Source organism: Musa acuminata, chromosome BXJ2-7 (genome assembly GCF_036884655.1).
Source record: "Musa acuminata AAA Group cultivar baxijiao chromosome BXJ2-7, Cavendish_Baxijiao_AAA, whole genome shotgun sequence".
In the NCBI taxonomy this organism is placed as follows: domain Eukaryota; kingdom Viridiplantae; phylum Streptophyta; class Magnoliopsida; order Zingiberales; family Musaceae; genus Musa; species Musa acuminata.
This window is the reverse complement of record NC_088344.1, coordinates 23,391,011-23,413,281: the sequence shown is the minus strand read 5'-3', so window position 1 is coordinate 23,413,281 and position 22,271 is coordinate 23,391,011. Positions and strand designations below refer to the sequence as shown.

The 22,271-nt window shown below is 41.5% G+C and overlaps 3 protein-coding genes across 4 annotated transcripts; 1 reads left to right on the top strand and 2 right to left on the bottom strand.

Moving 5' to 3' along the window:
• Window positions 1-2,454: 2,454 nt before the first annotated feature.
• On the bottom strand, window positions 2,455-6,729 carry LOC135582659 (putative 4-hydroxy-4-methyl-2-oxoglutarate aldolase 3). The gene is made up of 3 exons (XM_065117634.1): window positions 6,523-6,729; window positions 6,268-6,383; window positions 2,455-3,141 (listed from the first exon to the last, which is right to left on the bottom strand). Exon 3 carries the CDS (start codon window positions 3,139-3,141, stop codon window positions 2,641-2,643), a length of 501 nt encoding a protein of 166 aa, XP_064973706.1. The 5' UTR covers window positions 6,268-6,383; window positions 6,523-6,729; the 3' UTR covers window positions 2,455-2,640.
• Window positions 6,730-7,063: 334 nt separating this feature from the next.
• On the bottom strand, window positions 7,064-12,964 carry LOC135617436 (uncharacterized). 2 transcript variants are annotated; one of them, XM_065117633.1, is made up of 8 exons: window positions 12,351-12,964; window positions 10,479-10,640; window positions 10,143-10,241; window positions 9,900-10,030; window positions 9,597-9,720; window positions 8,841-8,977; window positions 8,475-8,759; window positions 7,064-7,619 (listed from the first exon to the last, which is right to left on the bottom strand). In XM_065117633.1, exons 1-5 carry the CDS (start codon window positions 12,846-12,848, stop codon window positions 9,711-9,713), a joined length of 900 nt encoding a protein of 299 aa, XP_064973705.1. In that variant the 5' UTR covers window positions 12,849-12,964; the 3' UTR covers window positions 7,064-7,619; window positions 8,475-8,759; window positions 8,841-8,977; window positions 9,597-9,710. The 2 variants fall into 2 exon arrangements, with proteins under 2 accessions (XP_064973705.1, XP_064973704.1); XM_065117632.1 differs by having other exon boundaries at window positions 9,929-10,030; window positions 12,351-12,960.
• Window positions 12,965-15,562: 2,598 nt separating this feature from the next.
• LOC135617435 (glucose-1-phosphate adenylyltransferase small subunit, chloroplastic/amyloplastic-like) lies at window positions 15,563-21,022 on the top strand. Its single transcript, XM_065117630.1, has 9 exons — window positions 15,563-15,956; window positions 16,995-17,291; window positions 17,553-17,822; window positions 17,974-18,153; window positions 19,068-19,171; window positions 19,267-19,378; window positions 20,158-20,256; window positions 20,381-20,500; window positions 20,703-21,022. The coding sequence occupies exons 1-9, from the start codon at window positions 15,678-15,680 to the stop codon at window positions 20,817-20,819; spliced, it is 1,578 nt and encodes a 525-aa protein (XP_064973702.1). The 5' UTR covers window positions 15,563-15,677; the 3' UTR covers window positions 20,820-21,022.
• The last annotated feature ends 1,249 nt before the right edge of the window (window positions 21,023-22,271 follow it).

Sequence of the window (22,271 nt, the reverse complement as noted above, 5' to 3'; positions counted from 1 at the left end):
GTTCCATTCCGATGATGGTGCATGCCGATTCCGATGATGCTTTCGTGGGTTCCGTTCCGTGGGACAGAAGAAGAGATGGTGCATGCCGATTCCGATGAGAAGGAAGGAAGGAAGGAAGGTAGCACATGAAATTATGAACTGGATTTGCTAATCGCCTGCGATGAGAAGAAGAAGATCATACGATACATCAACTCCGAGCATTGCACAGCCACTGCGCTTACGACAGCATTAAAACAAGACATTTATTTATGTATTCGATCGTTGAAAGCATAGGAATTTAAACAAACAATGCTTATGCACTATGCATTCCACCTATGAATTTTTGGCCTAGCGGTTAATATCCTCATGGTGAAGAGATTAATGATTGAATTAGTGCTCTAGATTTGACGCACGATCTAAATTCCCCAAGTGGAAGTGGTGATTCTTCCTAGAAAGACCAAAGAGCAGCACCGTGTAGTCAATTTCAGAGAGGCATGAGATGATGGATGGATGGACTGGGAAGGGAAACTACTGCAGATGAAGATGTGTGTAAATGACTCTACATCTGTAGTTGCAATGATTAAGGTGGGGCGAGCGAGGACGAAAGGATGGAATCACTTTTGCTGGAAACTGAGCTTCTTATTTCCGTCTGCATGCACAAGCAGTGCAGATAGACATCCTAGATATTTTGTCCAAGTGCAAGTGCCAACACTCATGAAGGAGACATCACGCCCCCATTTGCATCGGGCCATGGCAGATGGTTGGTACCTTGGGACAAAGGCTTGGAACTCTACCATGCTCCTTTTACAAATGCGAGTAACTTTTGGTTTCTGTGCCACACACAGCGATCGGATACCGATTACCAAAGGGATCGATCTGATGTTACAAACTCAGGCTTTAATCGTTCCTGCAATTATTGACGTGCTTCATACGCTCTTGTTCTTCTTCTTCTTCTTCTGTGTATCGTCGGGATAAGAAGAACCTTATTCTCTCCGCTGATTCATCTGTGTGTGAGACGAAGGATGAAAGATGAGATGTGCACGAAGGAAGGAACAAACAGGCCCGTTGCGCGTTTGCTTTTCGGAACAGAGTGTCTGGCTCACAAGGATCCTCTGGCGATTCTAAAACCATCGATTCATCCACCCGTAGCTTAGGAGAAGCTGTGGGAAGCAAGTGTGAAAGCGGTCTTTGCATCTTTTCGGGCGACAGTACCCCGACATCTGATGGGAAGAACCAAGCTGAGAAAGCACGCATGCATGGTCCACCCTCACCCAGCTATCACAGGGAGGGCGACCGGCTTCCATTGATGCATGATCATATCTGGGCATCTTGTGCATTCCTTGGGACGTCATCCCGTGGATTCATGTGATCATCCCACCAAGTTAACTAGTAGATTAGATGTTCGGATGCACCTTCCTCCCCCATCATCCCTGCTCGATTTGGCCTCTTGTCAGATTCTACAGCTGGTGACAGGGACGGAACAAACCCAGGCTTAAAGCATGCCTCCTCCGACGAGAGGCCACCACATCATGCGTAGGCAGGTAGGCAGAGATACACAAGTAATTAGAATGATTCTAAGCGGGCAGGCTTGTGTAACTGGTACACACTGTGCACACGGACGAGCTCCGGTTGATGCTCCAATTAGAGTGCATCTTTGTTTTGTTTTTGTTTTTGTGTTTGTGTTGGGTTTTGAAGTGAGCTGCTGCTGCTGCTGCTGCTGCTGCTGCCTAAGCAATGAGATTTTGGTACGTTGTGCATAGAGTTTACAGCATTACGAGAACGCACCCGTTGCTTCTCATTTTTCTAAAGGGTTTTCCTTCGAATGGCCGCCGGAAGGAATATGGTTTGACAAGTAGCGGGAGAGGAGATGGAGATGGGAATGGGAATGGAAATGGGAATGGGTCCACACAGCACCAACAACGACTGACGAGATGAAAGTGTGTGAGCAGACATGGATTTATTACTGACTGGCAGTAATGCCAAAAAGTGTGCCCCCTCTGCAGAATCTGACTGACTTATTTGAGGCCCAGTAATGAGTGTGTGCGTTACCTAATAATTGGCATGCACACAAATGCACGCCAGGTCGACGGATGACACAAGTGTGGTGGCACGTATAAGATCTACACCACAGAAGAAGAAGAAGAAGAAGAAGAAGAAGAAGAAGAAGAAGAGATGCGACAACACGCCCTCGCTCTCCATCTTATCATCATCATCATCATCAGATTATGCAACAGCTACCTGTATTTATCTGACCATCCATCCATCGTACGCTCAAGCAGCAGCATGCCATCGACGAGTAGTAGTAGTAGTAGTAAGTAACACGCAACGCAAAAGAAATGTGTATTAGCAACTGGATCATCGCTACACAATCAAATAAAAAGAAGCTTAAATGCCAGATTGTCCTGCGAGATTTGCATGCATGGACGGAGGATCCCCGAGATACATAACACAACAAAGACAACAACAGGCATTAGGTTCACAGAGAAACGACGGAAGAACCATAAAAACGGGACGGGAGGTAAGATTTACAAGTTAAACAGGACATACATATTACTAGTATTATCGTCGGTCGTTGTTTCAGCAGAGAGAGCAGAAACGAGCTAAACACCTTACCGTGCGTGTCCACCTATCTAAGTGAGTGGGTGATTCACATAAAAAAGATCAGAGAGACAGCTCGATAGTGGAAATAAGAATGCCGTCACTATCGGCATATAGCCATTCACCATCGTGGATGATGGTGCCCCCGATGTTAACAGTGACATGCTTTTCACCGAGACCCTTCTTGTTCGATTTGAGGGGATGGCATCCCAGCGCTCTGACCCCGATGTCACAGCCATTGATCTCGTACGCATCTCTGATGCACCCGTTCACCACAATCCCTGCCCATCCCATGTTCTGGGCTAATTGCCCCAGGTTCCCTCCCACCAAGGCGCATCTCATGCTCCCACCACCGTCTACCACCAGAACCCGCCCATCCCCCGGCGCCTCCAGCACCTCCCTCACCAACACATTGTCCTCGAACACCTTCAGCGTCACTATGGGTCCACAGAATGCTCGGCACTGCCCGTACATTTGAAACAATGGTTGAAGAACTCGCAGCTCCCCCTTCGCCAGAAGCGATGCATTTGCATCGCAAAGCTCAGCGGTTGCCAATGAACCCATCTGCAGCACAGCACAAGCCACCATGTTCAACTAGCAAGCCATGTATCTTTGTCCAGCATTAAAGGATAACAGGAGAACAGCGGTCGTAAGGCTCTGGATCTACTGATGATTGCTATTGCAGCCACAAGCTGCGTTGGTTGGCATTCATTTTTCTCGCTCGGTAGAAGCATGCATGTGACACAAAACCATCGGAAAAGAAAGGTGCACTCAAAACAGTATAATAAGAATGCAATACACAGTTGATGGATGCTCGGTGACAAAATAAACAAACGAAACAGCATTTAGCGCAATCTGACCACTCAGGAATTTCGCCAGATTGTCGGCAAATTTCATATAAGAGAAAAATAAAATGTTATTTGAGAGTCCTTATTAGGTAAATGTGATAGGATTCTGTATTTGAAATCCTATTACTTTCTTTATTATGGACCCAAAACAAGCTAGATGGAAAACTTGATGGAGGCAGTTTCTAAATGAACATGTGTTGCGACGTTCAAAATTCAAGTTATTGGCCAAATGGCACTCCGACTTGGCTGCTTTAGTAGAAGAGGAAAGATGACATTTGTTGCTGTTAAGCAAGACTTCCAAGAACCAAGATTTCTGGTATGCATGCACTAACTAGCTCACCTAAAGCAGCAACCAAACAAATTATGAAGATCTACAAGACAGAACTAGATATGATCAACAGCACCAGTAAAATCACTATTCAGTTGGGAGGATTCCTGATGTTCTTTCAGTGTTCAGTAGTATTCCCCATCAGTCCATGCACAGATCCACCAATGGGAATCTTTTTTAGGCTGGCCTTCCGATTCTGTCTGCTTTGGTGCATACTGATGCTTCCTTTCTATAGGATGGGTCTTTTATCTCTCCCCTTTTTTATCAGAGGCTAGGTTCGGTCACATTCTTCCTATAGCAAAATATACTATCACAATCTTATGTGACAAGATCCAGCAATAACATTCCAGTCCATTTAGGTCGATGTCGACAGTCATAGATTTCTTGCCTCAGACCACACTTGTCTTACCACTTTAATTAAATGTTCCCCCAAAAGTCCCCACAGGAAGTGGCTGTATGGACAGATTGGTCGGTGCACTGTGAAGGCAAATCCCACAATGAAACTTTGCAAGGGTTTGATAGTTCTTGCATTTTACACTCTTTGTAGAATGAAGGCAATGCTATAGACCTTTTGATACCCTAATCTTAAAGAGAAAAACTAGATGAAGAAACGGCTACACTTGAAATATTTGGTGCCCTGAGGTATCAGTTTAAAAGCTGATAAACTCGATTTTTCATTCTCCTGATGTTTTCTCTTCCTTTGTTAAATTCATTTTCTTGTTCTTTGGTTGGCAAGACTTTTGTGTCTTTTGTTACATCGATTCCTTCTACCAAATTTTACATGAAGAGCAAGTGGATGAACTAAAATGTCATACTCATGGAAAGAAGAACCACCAAAGCAATATGAAAAGGTTAAAAAAGATTATATTAATTTCAAAATTAGATTACCCGATTGACATATCGTACTTCCACAATGGTTCAAGAAATGCATTAACCCCTTTCGTTTTAATTGGAATCAAAAATAATTTTGTTGGTTATTCCAGTCTCCAAGAAAAAAGAACTAAAAGAATCTGCTCCTTAACTTTCCTCTCTAATTTTTCTCATCTGATCTCTAAATAAGAATGCATACTTAGAGCTAAAAGTATATGCTCCTTAACTTTCTTCTCTAATTTTTCTCATCCGATCTCTAAATAAGAATGCATAATCTTTGGTACTTTGGTGCCAGCCCATCAATCAATTGTCTCTGCGAGTTACCTGATACAGTGATTCTTTCTTGTTTTGCTTCCATATGTGCCATGTATCAAACTAGGAACTCTTGTCCTTGGTAATAATTGGATTGTCATTGTGTGAGATCTAACGGTAACATATACGCATAAGAGACTTTGTGAACATCATGATCTGCCCATTGATAAATCAATTGTCCATGCGAGTATTTAGATTGTCATACTGTGAGATCTACTGATAAACCAATTGCACCTAAGAGACCTATGCGAGCATCATGATCTGTCCCTTGATAAATTAATTGTTGTCTATGCCATCTACTAGAGATTGACGTGAGCATCATGATGCACCCTTAATAAAACATCTATGTCATCTCGATTCCTTCTTCTACATCAGTTGGAGCTCCAAGAAAAGATGGCACGCCCCTGTTGAAGATGCATTCAAAAATACATGGTAGAAAACTAACAAAATGATCTGATTTTTTTTTTTATCATATCACAATTTAATCCGCACATGAAGACCCTCCTACAATAGAACTCTTTTATTCTTGTACTACTTTATAAGCAAGCATGAACTAATGATGCACATGCATCAAGCAAGAAGCCTAAGGTATCATCTTTCTCCTGATGTCTAACTCACAGCACTGAGCAGAAAACGGTAGCTACCACCAGTTGCTATTTATTGGAAAGTAAGACCTTTGTCGCTTGATCTATCACCAAGATGGACTCTCTCATGGTTTTTCTGCTGTTTCACGCATACAAATAAGACACTCGACAAATTTATAGATTATTTTGGACCACACATTGATTCCAAGCAACAGTCAAAAACTCGAGTCTCCAAAATCCAGTCCTGAAACATCTTTTGATGCATGAAAATCCATAGCAAAACAATCGAAGTCTGGTGTACGTTTTCTCCATAATAAAGCATGCACCTCAGGCAAAATTACCTGAAAACATCTACCTACCCGTGAATAGCACCAGACATTCCGTGGACAGATCAAACTCTAATGGTCAATTCTGCTGGTTGTCCGACGGCAAGAAACACGTGACAGCCCTGACTAATCTGAAAATGATGACAGATAGAACTTGCCACTGCACAGTAATACGCGACGTGCCCTATTGCCCATCAGAATTTCGATCCCTTAAATCTACTAGTGTTGAACAGCCAAAAAACATAACCCAACGTAAAGCGTGATCAAGAATTCTGAACAAGAAAAAGAATAAACATGTATGAGGGAACGTAAGTTCTTTTGGACAATACAACAAGCATCTAAAGCGCACTGAAGAACAGCGAGATTGGACACCGCTTAAATTAACAGGAATTTAAAAGCGCATCTCTACGCAGATTTCATACCTGGCAAGACCGCAAAAGGCGAAACAAGGTGTTGCCGAATTGGAGGTGGTCTCAGTGGGATCTGCTGGAGCGAGGGGACTGCCGTATCCCTATCGGAACTGGGGTGGGAAATCGTCCTGGATCAGAATGGATGAGGCATAAGACGGGGATGCGGCATGGTTGGCGGCAGGAAGTTAGAGCTTTTGAAACGGCTTACGGAGTTGGGTCTGACACGCACCCATACCCCGTCCCGATAAAGACGGCGTAGGCATATACCATCGAGAGGATCCCCAGCCAACCGATGGGTGTAGCTTTGACTGAAGACCACCACCATGGATTCTATCCTGGCAGGCGAACTGTTCCCATCTTCATCCAGTCTATCGCCTTTTTACCGGCACGAAGGGCAAAGGGACTCCCCCAGATTCGTGTTTGACGACGAGGGGGAGGCAGCAGGACTATTCCTTGCACATGATGGATGCGGTCAATCAAATCTACTTGGTGTTGATTTCCATAAAAAGAGGAAAGAGAAGCGAGGGTGATGTAGTCAATTCCGATGGGCTGACCGACTCCGCACGTGGCGTACCACTACATCAATCATTCATTGTCTTGAATGAATGAACGATCTATTATGTACCACCACGACCGGTCAGCTAAATCTCTCTCTCTCTCTCTCTCTCTCTCTCTCTCTCTCACTCACACACACACACGACAGAGATCGAAAGTGACAGGGAGCATGGACCAGTTGTAACAAGCGCATAAAGGAGAAACAGGGATCACAAAGGATATTGCAGCATCTCGCACCACACTAAACCCTGTTTACAACACCGCAACACACGATGATTTGCATTGACAAACTAATAGTTGCAGCAACGAATCGAGGTGGCAGAGACATTGAATTTTGTGCAGTGTTCGTTCAACATATAACAATGCACCAGGAACAACATAACCAGAAGCTATACTACGCTGGCAGGGATATGCTGAACCTAACACTAGTCAACATAAATGAAAACAATTCACATGTTGTATGCACAAGTCCCTCTGGTAGAATTCTAGAATCCCTTTTATTGATTAAGCTACCAGATATCTGTTGACAATCTTCGGCAGAGGATCATGCTACCTGACTCTATTCTTTGCCTCTGTCTCAGCCTTTCACAAAGAATATCTTCACTTTGCTTTAAGCTGAGATACTCTTCCATGTCAAATGAAGACGCGGTTGTTCTGCTATTATAAGAATTCCCCTGGTGGTTTTCTGCTCCAAACTTGCTCCTACTTGGGTCGCTGGAAACTACAGAAGAGCTGTCAGTGCCATCAAAGCTCTGACTCCCAAAACTGCTTGCAATTTGATAGCAATTACTGAAACCAGCACTTGCTTCCTGCAAAAAAAAATGAAGTCAAGACTGTAATTTAACTAAATAGTCAGAGTCTTAACATGATGAGTGTAATCACAGTGTCGATAAGATTCAAGCCAGGTGCTGTAACAAATGCACAAGCCAAGTTTCAGCATCATCTAGGGAGGGGTCAAGTCCCATGTGATGATATACTTCACCGACAGGCTTCTTCAAAGATTACTGGGGAAAGAAATCTAACTACCATCCAAATAGACAAAACTGTCTCAGAGAGAATGTGAAAGAGGTGAAACCTTAAATCTACTAGAAAAATCAATCGTTCGTACTGAAAAACATCAAAGCAAATGTAACTCACAAATCCAAACCTTTGTGCACGGAATTTTCAAGTTTAACAGAATGCATGAACTTGGGAAACTTTCTATAAATTCCAATGTCAAAAGAGCTCAAGAACGAAACATATTGGTTCAAAATGGAAGGTCAGCTGCAAACTGAAAGCATGCTTTTTGGAGCAATGGAACAAACTAGAAGAGGATAAGAAATTCTTAGCTCAAGTTATACCATAGTGTTTCATATGAAGATTATTTTCAAAATGATGGTGAAACAAGAATCCGAGCAGACCAACATATACATCAATGAATAGTATCAGTAATCACATGTTGATATCTTCAAGTTTGTTCAGCACTCAGACAACTAAAGAAAAATAATATTCCCAACTTTCACAGTCCATTCAGATCCAAAATGAGAAAATGATTACCCTAACAATGCTACTGGCATAGTAAATGAGAAGAAACTGTAAAGATCAAAAAGACCAAAAATAAATAAAAAATGTGCTGGAAGTGCTGCAGCGCATAACTTATTTCCTAAGGAGACAGACAATCCTACCTTGCTTTTGCATGGTGAGGAAGGAGCAACACTAGTTTCCCACTCCAACCAGGGAAGTACAACACCGTCTCCATCAGCAGGCAGAGGAGCAGTTTTCAATACTCTTTCATAAGTTCCCGCTACAGAATTACGTAATCCAGGATCTCTTACGATTGAACTAGCATCACTTCTTTCTTCATCGAAAGAAGATATGTCTGTATCTTCAACATTGAAAAGGAAATCTTCAAAATACTTCTCTGCCTCTTCATTCAAGCATTTAGACAGTCTTGTTCTATCTTTGCTCCTCTGGGTAATACTTTAATCTATTAGATATGATGTCATAAGAACGTATATGGTTTTAATCATTATATACAACAGAATTCTTACTCTTCTGGACTGTGATTGCCTTTCTGGAACAGCAGATATTTTTGGCGAAGGAAGCAACTCTTTGACAATTTTGCTAATCTCCTGACCACGTTCCTCCTCCATTGCTAACTCAGCCAATAAATCCTGCTTGCGCTTCTCTGACTGAAGTACGTATAAATATTAGTCAAAATAGAACTAACATAAATCAGCATTGCACTTGAAAGGTCGACGAGACCTTTCCACATATCATTATCAAATAGGCATCTCAAAGTGAAAAAAGGTAAAGGACCTAACCCAATATGCCATACACCGATTGCTAGAGGAAGACAAGTGTCATTCCACATGACAGAGAAGTAATTAGTATGCCACAGAGTCCAAGTATCATCATGTTCAAAGAGGAATTCTATATTCTGTGTTTATAAAATGACTGACAGAAGATGGTTTCTTTTTTTTAAAGGATATATAGAGAAAGAAGAAGACTGACCAATTGAGGATACATTTATCCTAGCCAATGAACAAAACAGAATCAAGACTATGAGACCCCTGGGGAATCAACATAACAGTTTATAGGTATTCTTTATCTCAAAAATTATTAAAGACATGTTTGAATTTTAATTTGTCTTACAATTTCAAGGAAAACAGGCTTATATGAACCATCTAAAGACACTTAGTTCATAAAGACACAAAAAGAATTTGAATGAGTTCCAAAAATGACAGTTTAAGAAAACCGTTCACAAAGGCTGCACCATCACTAGCACCCACAAAAATAAGTTTAACATGCCTGCTCCAGTTTGGTTGTGTAATTTCTTCTGATCTCAGAAATAGCTTCCAGAACTTCTGAACTCTTCGGTTGGATACTATCATCACTGATGATGGCTGAGGCTTCATTGTTCAACATGACCTATACAAAATATGAGATAATTGTATTGTCAAGAATTTGTCTGAGTCCATGTTGATGCAGAAAAGATGATAAGGACAAGATAAGACAAAAGGTGCAGTGAAACAACCAATAAGACTACAGGAATGAAACAGAAAACTAAATATGGCTTATCAAAATTAAGACATGAGATCAAAACTGACAAATGAGCTCGACGGAGGAGCACACATGCCTTTTGAAGCTCTGTCCTGATCTCTTCAACTGCATGTCTGACTTCTTTACGCACAACTTCATATAATCCAATACCCTCGTCATCCCCTATGGGATTTTCTCCCTGAAAATTCAACAAGAACCACAAAGGCTTGCAGTTTATTCAAACAGAATAGCATAACTATGACATTACGATTCTCAGATTGTTTCAGATGGTGGACATGACTATAAGACACCTTTTCCTGGGCATAAACCGCCTGGATTGTCTTCTCAACCCCATGCTTCCTTGAATGAAAATCCCCAGCTTCAACATCAGTTAATGAAGAAGAATGGCTCTGTTAGAAAAAAAAAGAATATATTAATGTCTGATCAGTTGTCAAAGACAATATACAAAAACAAGGTTGAACTGTTCTGTTTGATGGTCAACAGAGTGCAGAATGGCATGAATACAAGAATGTTTATGCTAAAGATCCATTTCATCTTCTAACGACCACTTTCCCATTCTTACTTATGCTCACATCGACACCGCCTAAATATTAGTTCACGATCATGTAAAATATAAGAGAATTTACCGAGTAGCTATCATGTGAGTGGAAGAAATCCTTGTGACTCATTGTCCTTTTTAAAACATCAACATTATTCACAGGCCTATGTAATGAAGGCTGCTGCAATATACCATTGTCCGAAATCCTTGATATGACTTGAGTGCTGGAACTGAGAGAATCCATTTCATTCTGTAGTCAAGAAGAAGAAAACTAATAGTAAGGCCTCTTTTGACATTAGATCTAACTAAACAACTTTAAATCCTAACTTTTGAAGCTTCAAATACTTTATGCAAAAGCGATAACAAATATTATATAACTGACGAGTTCATGCAGGTTCATACATTGGAGAATGAGAGCTGATGAGGGTTACATGCAAAAAATGGTACAAGCTAAAGGATATCATTCTACTTTACCAACCAACGCCCACATAGAACAATAGTCAAGGTATCTTCAATGGAATTAGCTGAATGTTTGACACCAATATGATAGATGTTTAAACTAAACCATTCTTTTAATTCTTTTCTGAAAAGTAAGTAGCAAGTTGCTGCAGAAATTTGTTCGATGATGGTTGGCTCTTAGCAAATGTTTAACCAGAAAACCATGTCAAAAAATGCTGACGAATAAAAAGAAAAACACAAGCAGCAAAATCAGAAAAATATTAACATAATGCCACAACTGCAAAACCCTTGACTTAAAAAAATTATATAACACATTGATAAAGAAGATACTATCAAGGTTGTGGCTTTGAGAAGGCTAAGATGTACATAAACCACATGTCACAGCAATGATATAGCATGTTGTAGAACCTTTATCTACCCTTATAAACATGGAAACACTACCATCAGAGTAAACTTTGAGTATGCTTACTGCATCAGATGCTATCAGAAGTACATCAAGCTTTGATTGGACAACAAGAAGCACCTGTTGATCCAGTTGCATAGGATTTTGAATATTCCACCAGCAATATTTGCCAAATTCTGATTGCCAACCACCAGGCAGCTTACTGCCTTAAAAAGAGACATATTCAATTTGGACATGTACAAAACCATTTTGCATATGATACTCTTTTCTTTGGATAAAAACAAAAGACCTGAATTTTGGCAGCCACTTTGAAGGTCATAAATGCTCTTAGCCACTTATTTCTCCTAGCAGTAGAACCATATAAACAATCTTCTACTTTGTTAACCACCATGTAAGAGCGATTCATTAAATTAGTAAAGATATTAGAAAACAAAAAGGAACCCCAAGGCATGATGATCACGCCAATTATGGAGCCTAGAGAGGATTTATGAACATAGCCTTCCATCTAATTTGATTTCATGACTCAAATTCTAGTTACCCAAAAAAGACATTCTTTTCCCTAGTGTTGTTTAACACAAAATCCAAGTAGCAAAAACTCATTCCATCGACTAAGAAACTAAGAATAGAGATGTCAAACTGTGAACGAATAAAAAATGCATTCGAGGGCTAATCCAATATACTATCGAGTCAAGCAGTCATGACAAATCAATCTCTGATCAATAAAGATTATTCCACGCTGAATACATATGTGATGTTTCCATACCAAGGAAAAGGACTTGAAAGGAGAATCCAGGATGATCGATTTGTTCAGAACTTGGCATCGATCCAATCATGATGGGTGTTTACGCACACGAGTCAGTCAACTATTTGGTGAAGAAGCATTTCCTCCTTCCATGGTCATTCTATACCGGAGACTCGTCGGACTAGTCACATGATCATATTTTTCCCAGCAAATTGTTTCTCTTTCCGTGGACTACGTAGTCGTTTAGTAATCCGATCACAAGGGCAACAAAGCGAACGAAAGATCATACGGTGGTCATCGGACGCCAAATATTGCAAATTTAGACAATCTAGATGATCGCGGGGAAAGACAGGTACCTCGGAGTCGCTACACCGATGGCGAGCAACGGAGACAGATCGCCGCCGCCTTAACACACTATTCGAGACGCCCTTCGGCGGTCCAGTTCGGCACTGGGGGGGCCTCGTCACGGACCTTCCGCGCCGACCAGACGACTCCGTCTTTATCGGGTAGCTCGTGACGGAATTGCGGCGCCTGGAGCGTGCATCGGAGGGCTCGCTCTCCTCCTCCTCCTCCGACTCGGCCCTCGCCCGGAAGAACTCATCGACGACGTCATCGAGGCTGATCTCCGGGAATACGCACCCACGCGCCTCGTTGACGAACCTGCCGGGGGGCGTCGGAAGATCTTCCGCATCCGGCTGAGACGGGGGGAATCGGCCGGAGAAGCGGCTGAGGCTCCTCGACCGTCGGGGTAGCCCGCCGCTGCCGGAAGAACCGGTGTCGCGTGCGGAGCGGGCAGCGGCGCGCCCGCCAATCGAGGATCGGCCCGTGGCCGATCGGAAAGCGGCCGTCGTCATCCCCGGCGTGAACAGTAAGGTCTGAAGGAGGCGAAGAGATTTGGAAACGGGGGGGCGAGAGAGACGGCGGCGGAGGGACCAAAGTTTTACTTTTTTCGAGACATTTACCTAGAAAAGCCACGTTTTATGAACTAATGTTATCATAATGGGGGTAAATTATATTATATTATATTATATTGTATTATATTATATTATGATAACATTATTCAAAATATGTAATATTGAATCGACAAAATATTCTCTTTCGTCGTCGTCGGATCAACAAAAGAACAACATTCCTCCATTCTCGTCATCTACAAAACACATGAGAGTAGACATTAAAATAGCACATGGAGCCTTGGTGTTATTATGTTTGCCCTCCTCAGTCAGTCCCACCTAAGATCGCTGGTGGTAGGCGGAAGGACGGAAGGTTTCTCCTCTACTGTTTGCTTTACTGAGTATAGGCGCCTCATTCGAAGTTCAAACCCATGGAGTGGAGGGATTTATGTGTGACAGTGAACGGACGCCCGGCGGGGGAATTAAATATTTATGGGTGTGTGACGAGCTACCATCTTCTTCATATAGCTGAAATTGAACATGAACATTTTAGAGGCGATGAGTGAGATGGGAAAGGCTTCGGTTGGAAAGCAAATTACGTTATCGTATGGATTGCATTCCCCACACTGGGATTCAGTTATAATGAGCGAGCACAGAGCATAACGTATGTATGCTGGTACACTGGCATTCACACTGACTAATAAAAATATTTTATTTGACTATTACTAATAATAATAATAATAATAATAATAATAATAATACAATTGTACCTTGTGGATTACATCGTGGAATCCGACGGGAATTCACTCACAATTCGAAGACGACGGCCAGTTCGAACCGTGGGGATGGGGTGCAAGCAGCGAGCTCGTGAGAGCAGCGGACGGTATATGCTCGTGGGGAGTCATCGGAGAAGAGGTCAAAGCAGCAACAGAGTGGAGGAGAAGTCTCACTTACACGGGGCAGGCAGGGTATTCCATGAATCGGTCATACATATGCTTCGGAAGTATATGTATGCAGTGGAGAAGAAATCACATTACACGATGCAGGTCGAATAATCCATGGATTGGTCGTACATATGCTCCGGAAGTTATATGAATACATGGTATAAGCAGCAATAGAAGGTGGAGGAGAAGTTACACGTACACGAGACAAGCAGGGTAATTTATGGATCGATCATACATACACTTTGAAAGTCGTACACATGAATACATGGTATAAGCAACAAGAGGTGAAGGAGAAATCACACGTACACGAGGCAAATTGGGTAATCCATGGATTGGTCAAGCGTACGCTCCAGAAGTCACACGTATGAATACATGAGAGAAATCACATGTACATGAGGTAGGTAGGGTAATCCATGGATCGATCATACGTATGCTCTGGAAGTCACGTATATGAATACATGGTATAAGTAATAACAATAGGTGGAGGAGAAGTTACACGTACACGAGGCAGGCAGGGTAATTCATGGATCGATCATACGTATGCTTTGGAAGTCACACACATATGAATACATGATATAAGCAACAATAGGTGGAGGAGAAATCACGTGGTATAAGCAACAACAGGTGGAGGAGAAATCACACGTACACGAGGCAAGTAGGGTAATCCATGGATCGGTAATACGTATGCTCCGGATGTCACATGTATGAATACATGGTATAAGCAGTAACAAAAGGTGGAGGAGAAGTTACACGTACACGAGGTAGGCGGGGTAATTCATGGATCGATCATACATATGCTTTGGAAGTCACACACGTATGAATATATGGTATAAGCAATAACAATAGGCGGAGGAGAAGTTACACGTACACAAGACAGGCAGGGTAATTCATGGATCGATCATACGTATGCTTTAGAAGTCACACACATATGAATACATGGTATAAGCAACAATAAATGGAGGAGAAATCACATGGTATAAGCAGCAACAGGTGGAGGAGAAATCACACGTACACGAGGCAAACAGAGTAATCCATGGATTGATCATACGTACGCTCCAGAAGTCACACGTATGAATACATGGGAGAAATCATACGTACAAAAGATAGGCAGGGTAATCCATGGATTGGTCATACATATGCTCCGGAAGTCATACGTATGAATACATGGTATAAACAGCAACAAAAGATGGAGAAAAAGTTACACGTATATAAGATAGGTAGGATAATCTATAGATCGATTATACGTATGCACCAAAAGTCATATACATATGAATACTGATATAAACAGTAACAAAGTGAAGGAGAAGTCACACATATAGAAGATAGACAGGATAATGGATCGGTCTCCGAAAGTCATAAGTATGAATACATGATATCATATGAATACATGATATCATTAACATGCAGATTATTTTGGACGTAATTTTCCTGGGCGGTGGCGAGGGCCCCGCACGGAATCAAACCAAAACAAGAATGGGCCCTTTCTCGTGAGCCGCGCCAACCGCAAGCGGCCTAAGCTCCCATGTGATCCTATCGCCCCACCCATACGCCTACGGCTTTCCCGCCGGCCACGTGGCAGATCGCCTTCCCCGTCCCCCGGTAGGATCCCACGCCGCTGCCTTAACGGACGGACGCTTCGGTGGACACGCGTACGGTTTGCTCCATTTGTTGGGATTGGACGTTAACCAAGTCATCATATTAATCGAATTGATTAATACTCAACCAGTGCACGAGCTTTCGATCGAGAAGCGTCGCCTCACAACTTGTGCTTCTATTTACTCCACTACCTCGCTCTTTATAGCGCAGACGAGAAAAGCTCCGTCGCTCGTTTACGAAACCCGGCGGTGCGATGGCGGCGATGGGAATCGCAAAATTACCGCCGCTCAACAATTCCGTTCATCCTGCCCATCGGAAATCTCCGACGCCCTGCCTTGCATCTTCCAATCCCCGCCTTTCCTCTTCCTTTCACGTCTCCGGTGGAAACGATAATATCCTCCTCCTCCGTAAGGCGGCGATTGCGTCGGGGCGGAGGACGGCGTCCGGTGCGAGGACCCCGGTCCTGGTCTCCCCCAAAGCCGTTTCCGACTCGCGGAGCTCGCAGACCTGCCTCGATCCTGATGCAAGCCGGGTGAGTTTGCGTGGGACGCACATTTCCCTCACATGCCCACAAGGTTTCTTTAGAAAGATTTTGTCATCGGAAGCGATCTTGGAATGGTTATCGGTGAATTGCTTGATGTGGTTGATTGCTTGTTTCTGTGGCAAAATTAAGCTACCAAAAAAAAATTTTTTTTTTCTTCTCTTCTCTTTGTCCGCCGCTAGGTTCGTAGAAGAGTTGTCTGGTCTACATACTTGGGTTACATCAAGGTCGATGATTGTTCTCGAATGTTGTTATCAACCATTTCGTAGATCCACATTATATCCTTTCTTGTCTTTTAAGACGACCCTTTTTTAGCTTTTTTTTTTTTCTCTTTCTTCCCAAATATTGACTGGATCGAGCTTTTAGATTTTTAATCGAGTTAGAAAATAAAAAGGAGAAACGATCGGTGATTTGGTGAAGATTTGTTCATCATTTAGAAACGAAAAGGACGCAGTTACCTGAAGTACATGTTCATAAGAAATTTAGCAGGTTTCTGCCTAGGAAAGCAAATCGGCCAAGGCACGAATCGATTCCATCGGTTAAAAGTTCTATAACTTATGGAAACCCAATTATGATTCTCTCAGATCTTATGTACCTTCTTCAAGATATGCAGGAGATATTGACTACCAGCATAAGACGATTGGAGGGTTGCCTATTTTCTACAAGTTGCTAATCGAACACATTGCAAATAGGATCGATCATATATTTCACAAGCCAAAAGCGAATTCTATGTTTCAGAAGAAACTTACCTGCGATAGTGTATCTGACTATTATTTATTGTTGGTTTTCTTGAAATATTTGGAAGTACATGCAGATTATTCTCACCTTTAAAAATGTAGCTTCAAACTTAGCCTGGAGAACAGGTGGTTGATGGTTTTATTTATATGATTCAACATGATCACCTCATGCACATCTTTGTGGATGGTTATTTTCTAGAATTTGTTTGTTTTTTGTGTGTTTTCTTAATTGTCATGTGAATATTTAAGATAATTAAGTTTTGAAATGGTGAATTTTGTTTTCTCTCCATAGAGTGTTTTGGGTATTATACTTGGGGGAGGAGCTGGGACGAGGTTGTATCCTTTAACAAAGAAGAGGGCTAAACCTGCAGTACCACTTGGAGCCAACTACAGGCTAATCGACATTCCTGTCAGCAATTGCTTGAACAGTAATATTTTAAAGATCTACGTTCTGACACAGTTCAATTCTGCATCTCTGAACCGCCATCTTTCACGGGCCTATGCGAGTAACATGGGTGGCTACCAGAATGAAGGCTTTGTTGAAGTTCTTGCTGCACAACAGAGTCCAGAGAACCCAAACTGGTTTCAGGTGCTATGACATCTCGGTCTCTTCATCTCAGTTTGAACTTACTTGAAATAAAGGCTTGGTTCTCTATACGCCATCTGATTGTTCCTCCTTTCTCTTAAATAAGGTTTCATATATCAGATCCTGTGAGGAGTCTCGTTTTTGGAACTTTTTTATCCTTTTAGTAGTTCCAACAAGACAAAGACTCCTGCCTTAAATTTCAGGGGTTCAAACTAGGAGTTTTATTTGCTGGCTAAATGCATGCTGTTTACCATGTGTTCCTAGGGTACTGCTGATGCTGTAAGGCAATACCTGTGGCTCTTTGAGGAGCACAATGTCATGGAGTATCTAATTCTTGCTGGAGACCATTTGTATCGCATGGACTATGAGAAGTTCATTCAAGCGCACAGAGAAACAAATGCTGACATTACTGTGGCTGCGCTTCCAATGGATGAAAAACGTGCAACTGCTTTTGGTCTAATGAAAATTGATGAAGAAGGACGGATAATTGAATTTGCAGAAAAGCCAAAAGGAGATCAGCTGAAGGCGATGAAGGTAGAGACTCTTTCAGTAGTGTTCTTGGATTTGTGAGACCATTCATTGTTGTGCAGTTCACAAAGTTTATTACTTGTCCTTATAAAATTATTGATCGGTGAGCAGCAGGTCTCTGGTCCTAATAAGTCTGTTTTGCTTTTTATTTTTACAGGTTGATACCACAATTTTAGGCCTGGACAATGAAAGAGCAAAAGAGATGCCTTTCATTGCTAGTATGGGTATCTATGTGATCAGCAAGGATATAATGTTGCAGTTGCTTCGTGATAAATTTGCTGGAGCAAATGACTTTGGGAGTGAAGTTATCCCTGGTGCAACTAATGTTGGGATGAGGGTATGTCTGATATATTGATCTACAGATGATACATTTATTTATTTTTCCTAATGTTTATTTCTTTGAGATGCTTGGAAGTGAGTAACCCCACATAACAGCAAAAAGGCATTGCAAAATTACCCTTACCAAGATGAGGACTTGCCAAAAACTTATACAACTTCCATGGCACATTATATGCTCTATATCTGTTCATTCGATACATTTTTCATTAAATAAATCCAATTGACTCATTAACTTAATAGGACCAAATCTGAAACCAGAAAACCCAAAATGGATTGAGTCCAAATTAATGATAGGAAGTCCATATGGCCTTTTATGACATCATAATAGTTTTATCCCTGAAAACCCAAAATAGTGGTTAGTGGATCCATCTAGTCTTATAAATCGCCAAAATCCTTTTACTTCCAGTGTGAAACCACTTGGGGTGTCACAGTACTAGGCTGAGTTGGGTCATCTGTGTGTGTTAGGACCACCATTATTTTAGTATTCCTATATCATTCTCTAAAAAATTATTGAAACCTGCAAACTATTAAAGATTACATGCTTTTAAAAGTACAAGTTATTCCACATGGTTTATGTATGACTCGAATAACCTTGCTTTAGCTGGAAGGCATGTTTTTCATACCATGCTGTCGTTTGACTTGTGCCTTTGCTGCCATGTCAGAGCCAGTCAATGTTCCAACTATTTCGTGTGTATGACGCTGGCTTGTCCTTGTGGCCAGTTGGCAACACTCACAAGGTGCACTCTAGCCAACATGGGATCATATGGCATGGGCAATCAATTTTGCAACCAAAATAGCTTCTCTACATTTAAATTTCTCAAACATACAGTACTCAGATGCTAGATCTTTATGATTCTCAGTTATTTTCAGAATATCAGTGACCGATCTTAATTGTTTTATTTTGAACAACAGGTACAAGCTTATTTATATGATGGTTACTGGGAGGACATTGGTACAATTGAGGCATTTTACAATGCAAATCTTGGAATTACTAAAAAGCCAGTACCAGATTTCAGGTAGATTACTCAGAAGACAAATAAGATAATGTGCTTTTCCATGTTCACAGGCATGTCATGCTTTAGTAACTGATTGAATCTTAACTTGATTTCAGCTTTTATGATCGTACATCTCCAATTTATACACAACCCCGATATTTACCTCCTTCCAAGATGCTGGATGCTGATGTAACTGATAGTGTTATTGGCGAGGGATGTGTGATCAAGGTGAGTTCACTGCATATCAATCTTTTTCTTCTTTTTTTTTATCTGAGATTTGTCTTACAACTAGTCATTAATATAAGTGAAATATGCCCTATAATTTAATTACCATATGTGAATTAAACAATCTGTATCATAACTTTGTAACATAGTAAGTGTTAATATAACTGTCTGCTGCTTTATAACAATTTGTAAGTGACGTTTGTTATTCATACAGGAACAATGTAATGCATGCCTATTTACATGTTCGACATGAATGTAATGTCTAAATGCAAGTATTAAGTGTTTCTTTCTTTTTTCTTTTTTAATTTCCTGGATGGACTTGGGACCCATAGAAGCACAGGTATCTCGCATTCTTTTTTGTAGAAGCAAAAAATGCTTGGAAACCTAATTGCAGGCGAACTGGCTATGTGGTGTTGGTAAAGTAATAAAGAGATTACAATTTATCCTGTAAGATGTGCAACAGTATGGCATACTGATGATTGCTGTGTATTACGTATCTTTTCTTCCATATGCCTTGCCTGATTTTCTTTGTGCGACACTGAATGCTTAAATTCCAGCACATGGTTGACATTTATATGATGATCTTGTGTGTGTGTGCACGCGTGCTCATGCACAAGCACACTTGTATTTCTCATATGTGCTTTTTTACTCCATAGCTCTGCCTCCATACATGTCTACTAAAAAGTTAGGACCTGGGATTATCCTGTTTCATTTCATTTTGGAAGTGCCAGATGGCGAAACTCTCAAAATTTTAAAAAGACTACTTTCATATGTCCTTGCAGAACTGCAAGATCCACCATTCTGTAATTGGTCTTCGTTCTTGTATATCGGAAGGTGCAGTCCTCGAAGACACTCTACTGATGGGAGCAGATTATTATGAGGTAATGCCATAGAAAGAAAAAAAAAAACCCCCCCGAACTAGTTAATCCAGAAGTAGTATATGATACTTGTTCGTTTGAATAGATAATTTAGTCTTTGACTCTGTGTCGCAAACCACGCTTGTAGACTGATGCTGATAGGAGGCTGTTAGCTGCAAAAGGCAGTGTTCCCATGGGCATCGGAAGAAATTCTCACGTCAAAAGAGCCATCATCGACAAGAATGCTCGCATTGGGGAGAATGTCAAGGTAATAGTAACCCAGATTATGCACTGAAACTGAGATCTTTCCTGTGGCTACATTAATGTTTCTGAATTATCAATTTTCTAGATGTGAGAAAAATAGACAAATCATAAAATCGCAAATATGTCCGGAAAGTACTCTATCCCAAGAGGGTAGCAAAATTTTTTTCTTTCTTTGGCCTCTAAATAATGGTTCACTGGTTTTCCAGATCATCAACTGTGATAACGTGCAAGAAGCGGCAAGAGAGACGGACGGATACTTCATCAAGAGTGGCATCGTCACTGTCATCAAAGATGCACTGATCCCTAGTGGAACTGTCATCTAGTTCTCAACGTAAAACTTCTACGCCTGTGGTCTTCTGTCTCGGGCTTTGTTCATCTTCCGTTGCTACGTATATTTCTCGTTCACGGAAAACCTTTTCTGTGGCATTTGTTTTGTCGGACAAGACGTTTCTTTTCGATATATTACTTTGATGATGTTTGTGGGAGCACAATAATAGCAAATCGTACGAGTCTGAGTTCAGATTTAGCTCGAATTGAATCGAACGTTTTAAGATGGATACTGTAAGCGGTGGATTGGGATACAAGTGGAAGGACAGTAGTGACGCGAAGCCATGTAAGAGTGGCGCGCGCTAATGGCCGACGCCAGGCGACGGGTTTTTGGCAGGAGAGGGAGGCCCGGGATATCCATCTTCCCGGAGCAATCTGTCTCCACCACGTCCTCGGAGTAGCGTCATCTCATGCCCTTCAAGCAATTGCACATGAACATCATCACCTGCACGCAAGAATATGAACGATAATCTTTGAAAGAGGTTGTCGCCAGCCAAGGAAAGCAGCACAGGTGCAGCTCCTTGAGCCGATCTAAATAGATCCTAATGATCGATCGTTATTTGTTTACAACGATAGAAACAGTTACGATGGTAAAAGATCAACAACAATCTTACGGGAATAGGAAGAGAGTTCGTATATACCATGGGCTGCACCAGTGAGGAGGTGGGCGACTCTTGAATCAGCTCCAGGGGAAAAGGAGACGAGTAGTACAAGCAACACAGCCATGCAAAGGCGTCTCTTCTGATCCATTATCTACTACACTTGATGCACTCTGTTTCTTTCTCGTTGCGGGTTCAATGTTGAGTCCGGAGGACACACACACACACACTCTCTCTCTCTCTCTCTCTCTCTCTCTCTCTCTCTATGTATATATACACACACACCAGTGAAACAGGTGAAAGAGAATTACATCTTTGTGCTGGAAGATTTGTTTTGGTCAAGTACGTTGTTGAGGTCAATTGATTTGAACATAGACTGGCGACTCTGTCTCCATTGGCTGAGAGACACAATAATAGGTTGTGTATTTTTTAGGCCTTTGCAATAGCTTGTTTATCAAGTCTAGTAGAAAACGAAGCTTGACAGCTTCGTTGAGAGACCGGCGTTGGCTCTACGAGCTGGGAGAGCAGACCGACTGAGGTGAGTTGGGACGACGTTGTTGGGCCGGCAGTCCACAAATTTAACCCGCTTGGACAGCCCATAGCCCATACCCTCTTTTAATATAACCCTAATTAATATTAGGGGGTGTGATGACAATTCCTAATGTACCTCAACATAAAGCTATTGTAAATAGGATGAACTGTACCATCATGAAAAAAAATCAAATCTATGCTTTCATAGGCTAAGTTACCAAAAAAATTTTAGGATAAGACTTTGAGGATTACAATTGATGTGATTAACTTGTCACCATATAGAGCCTTAGATAATAATATTGCAAAGCATATATGGTC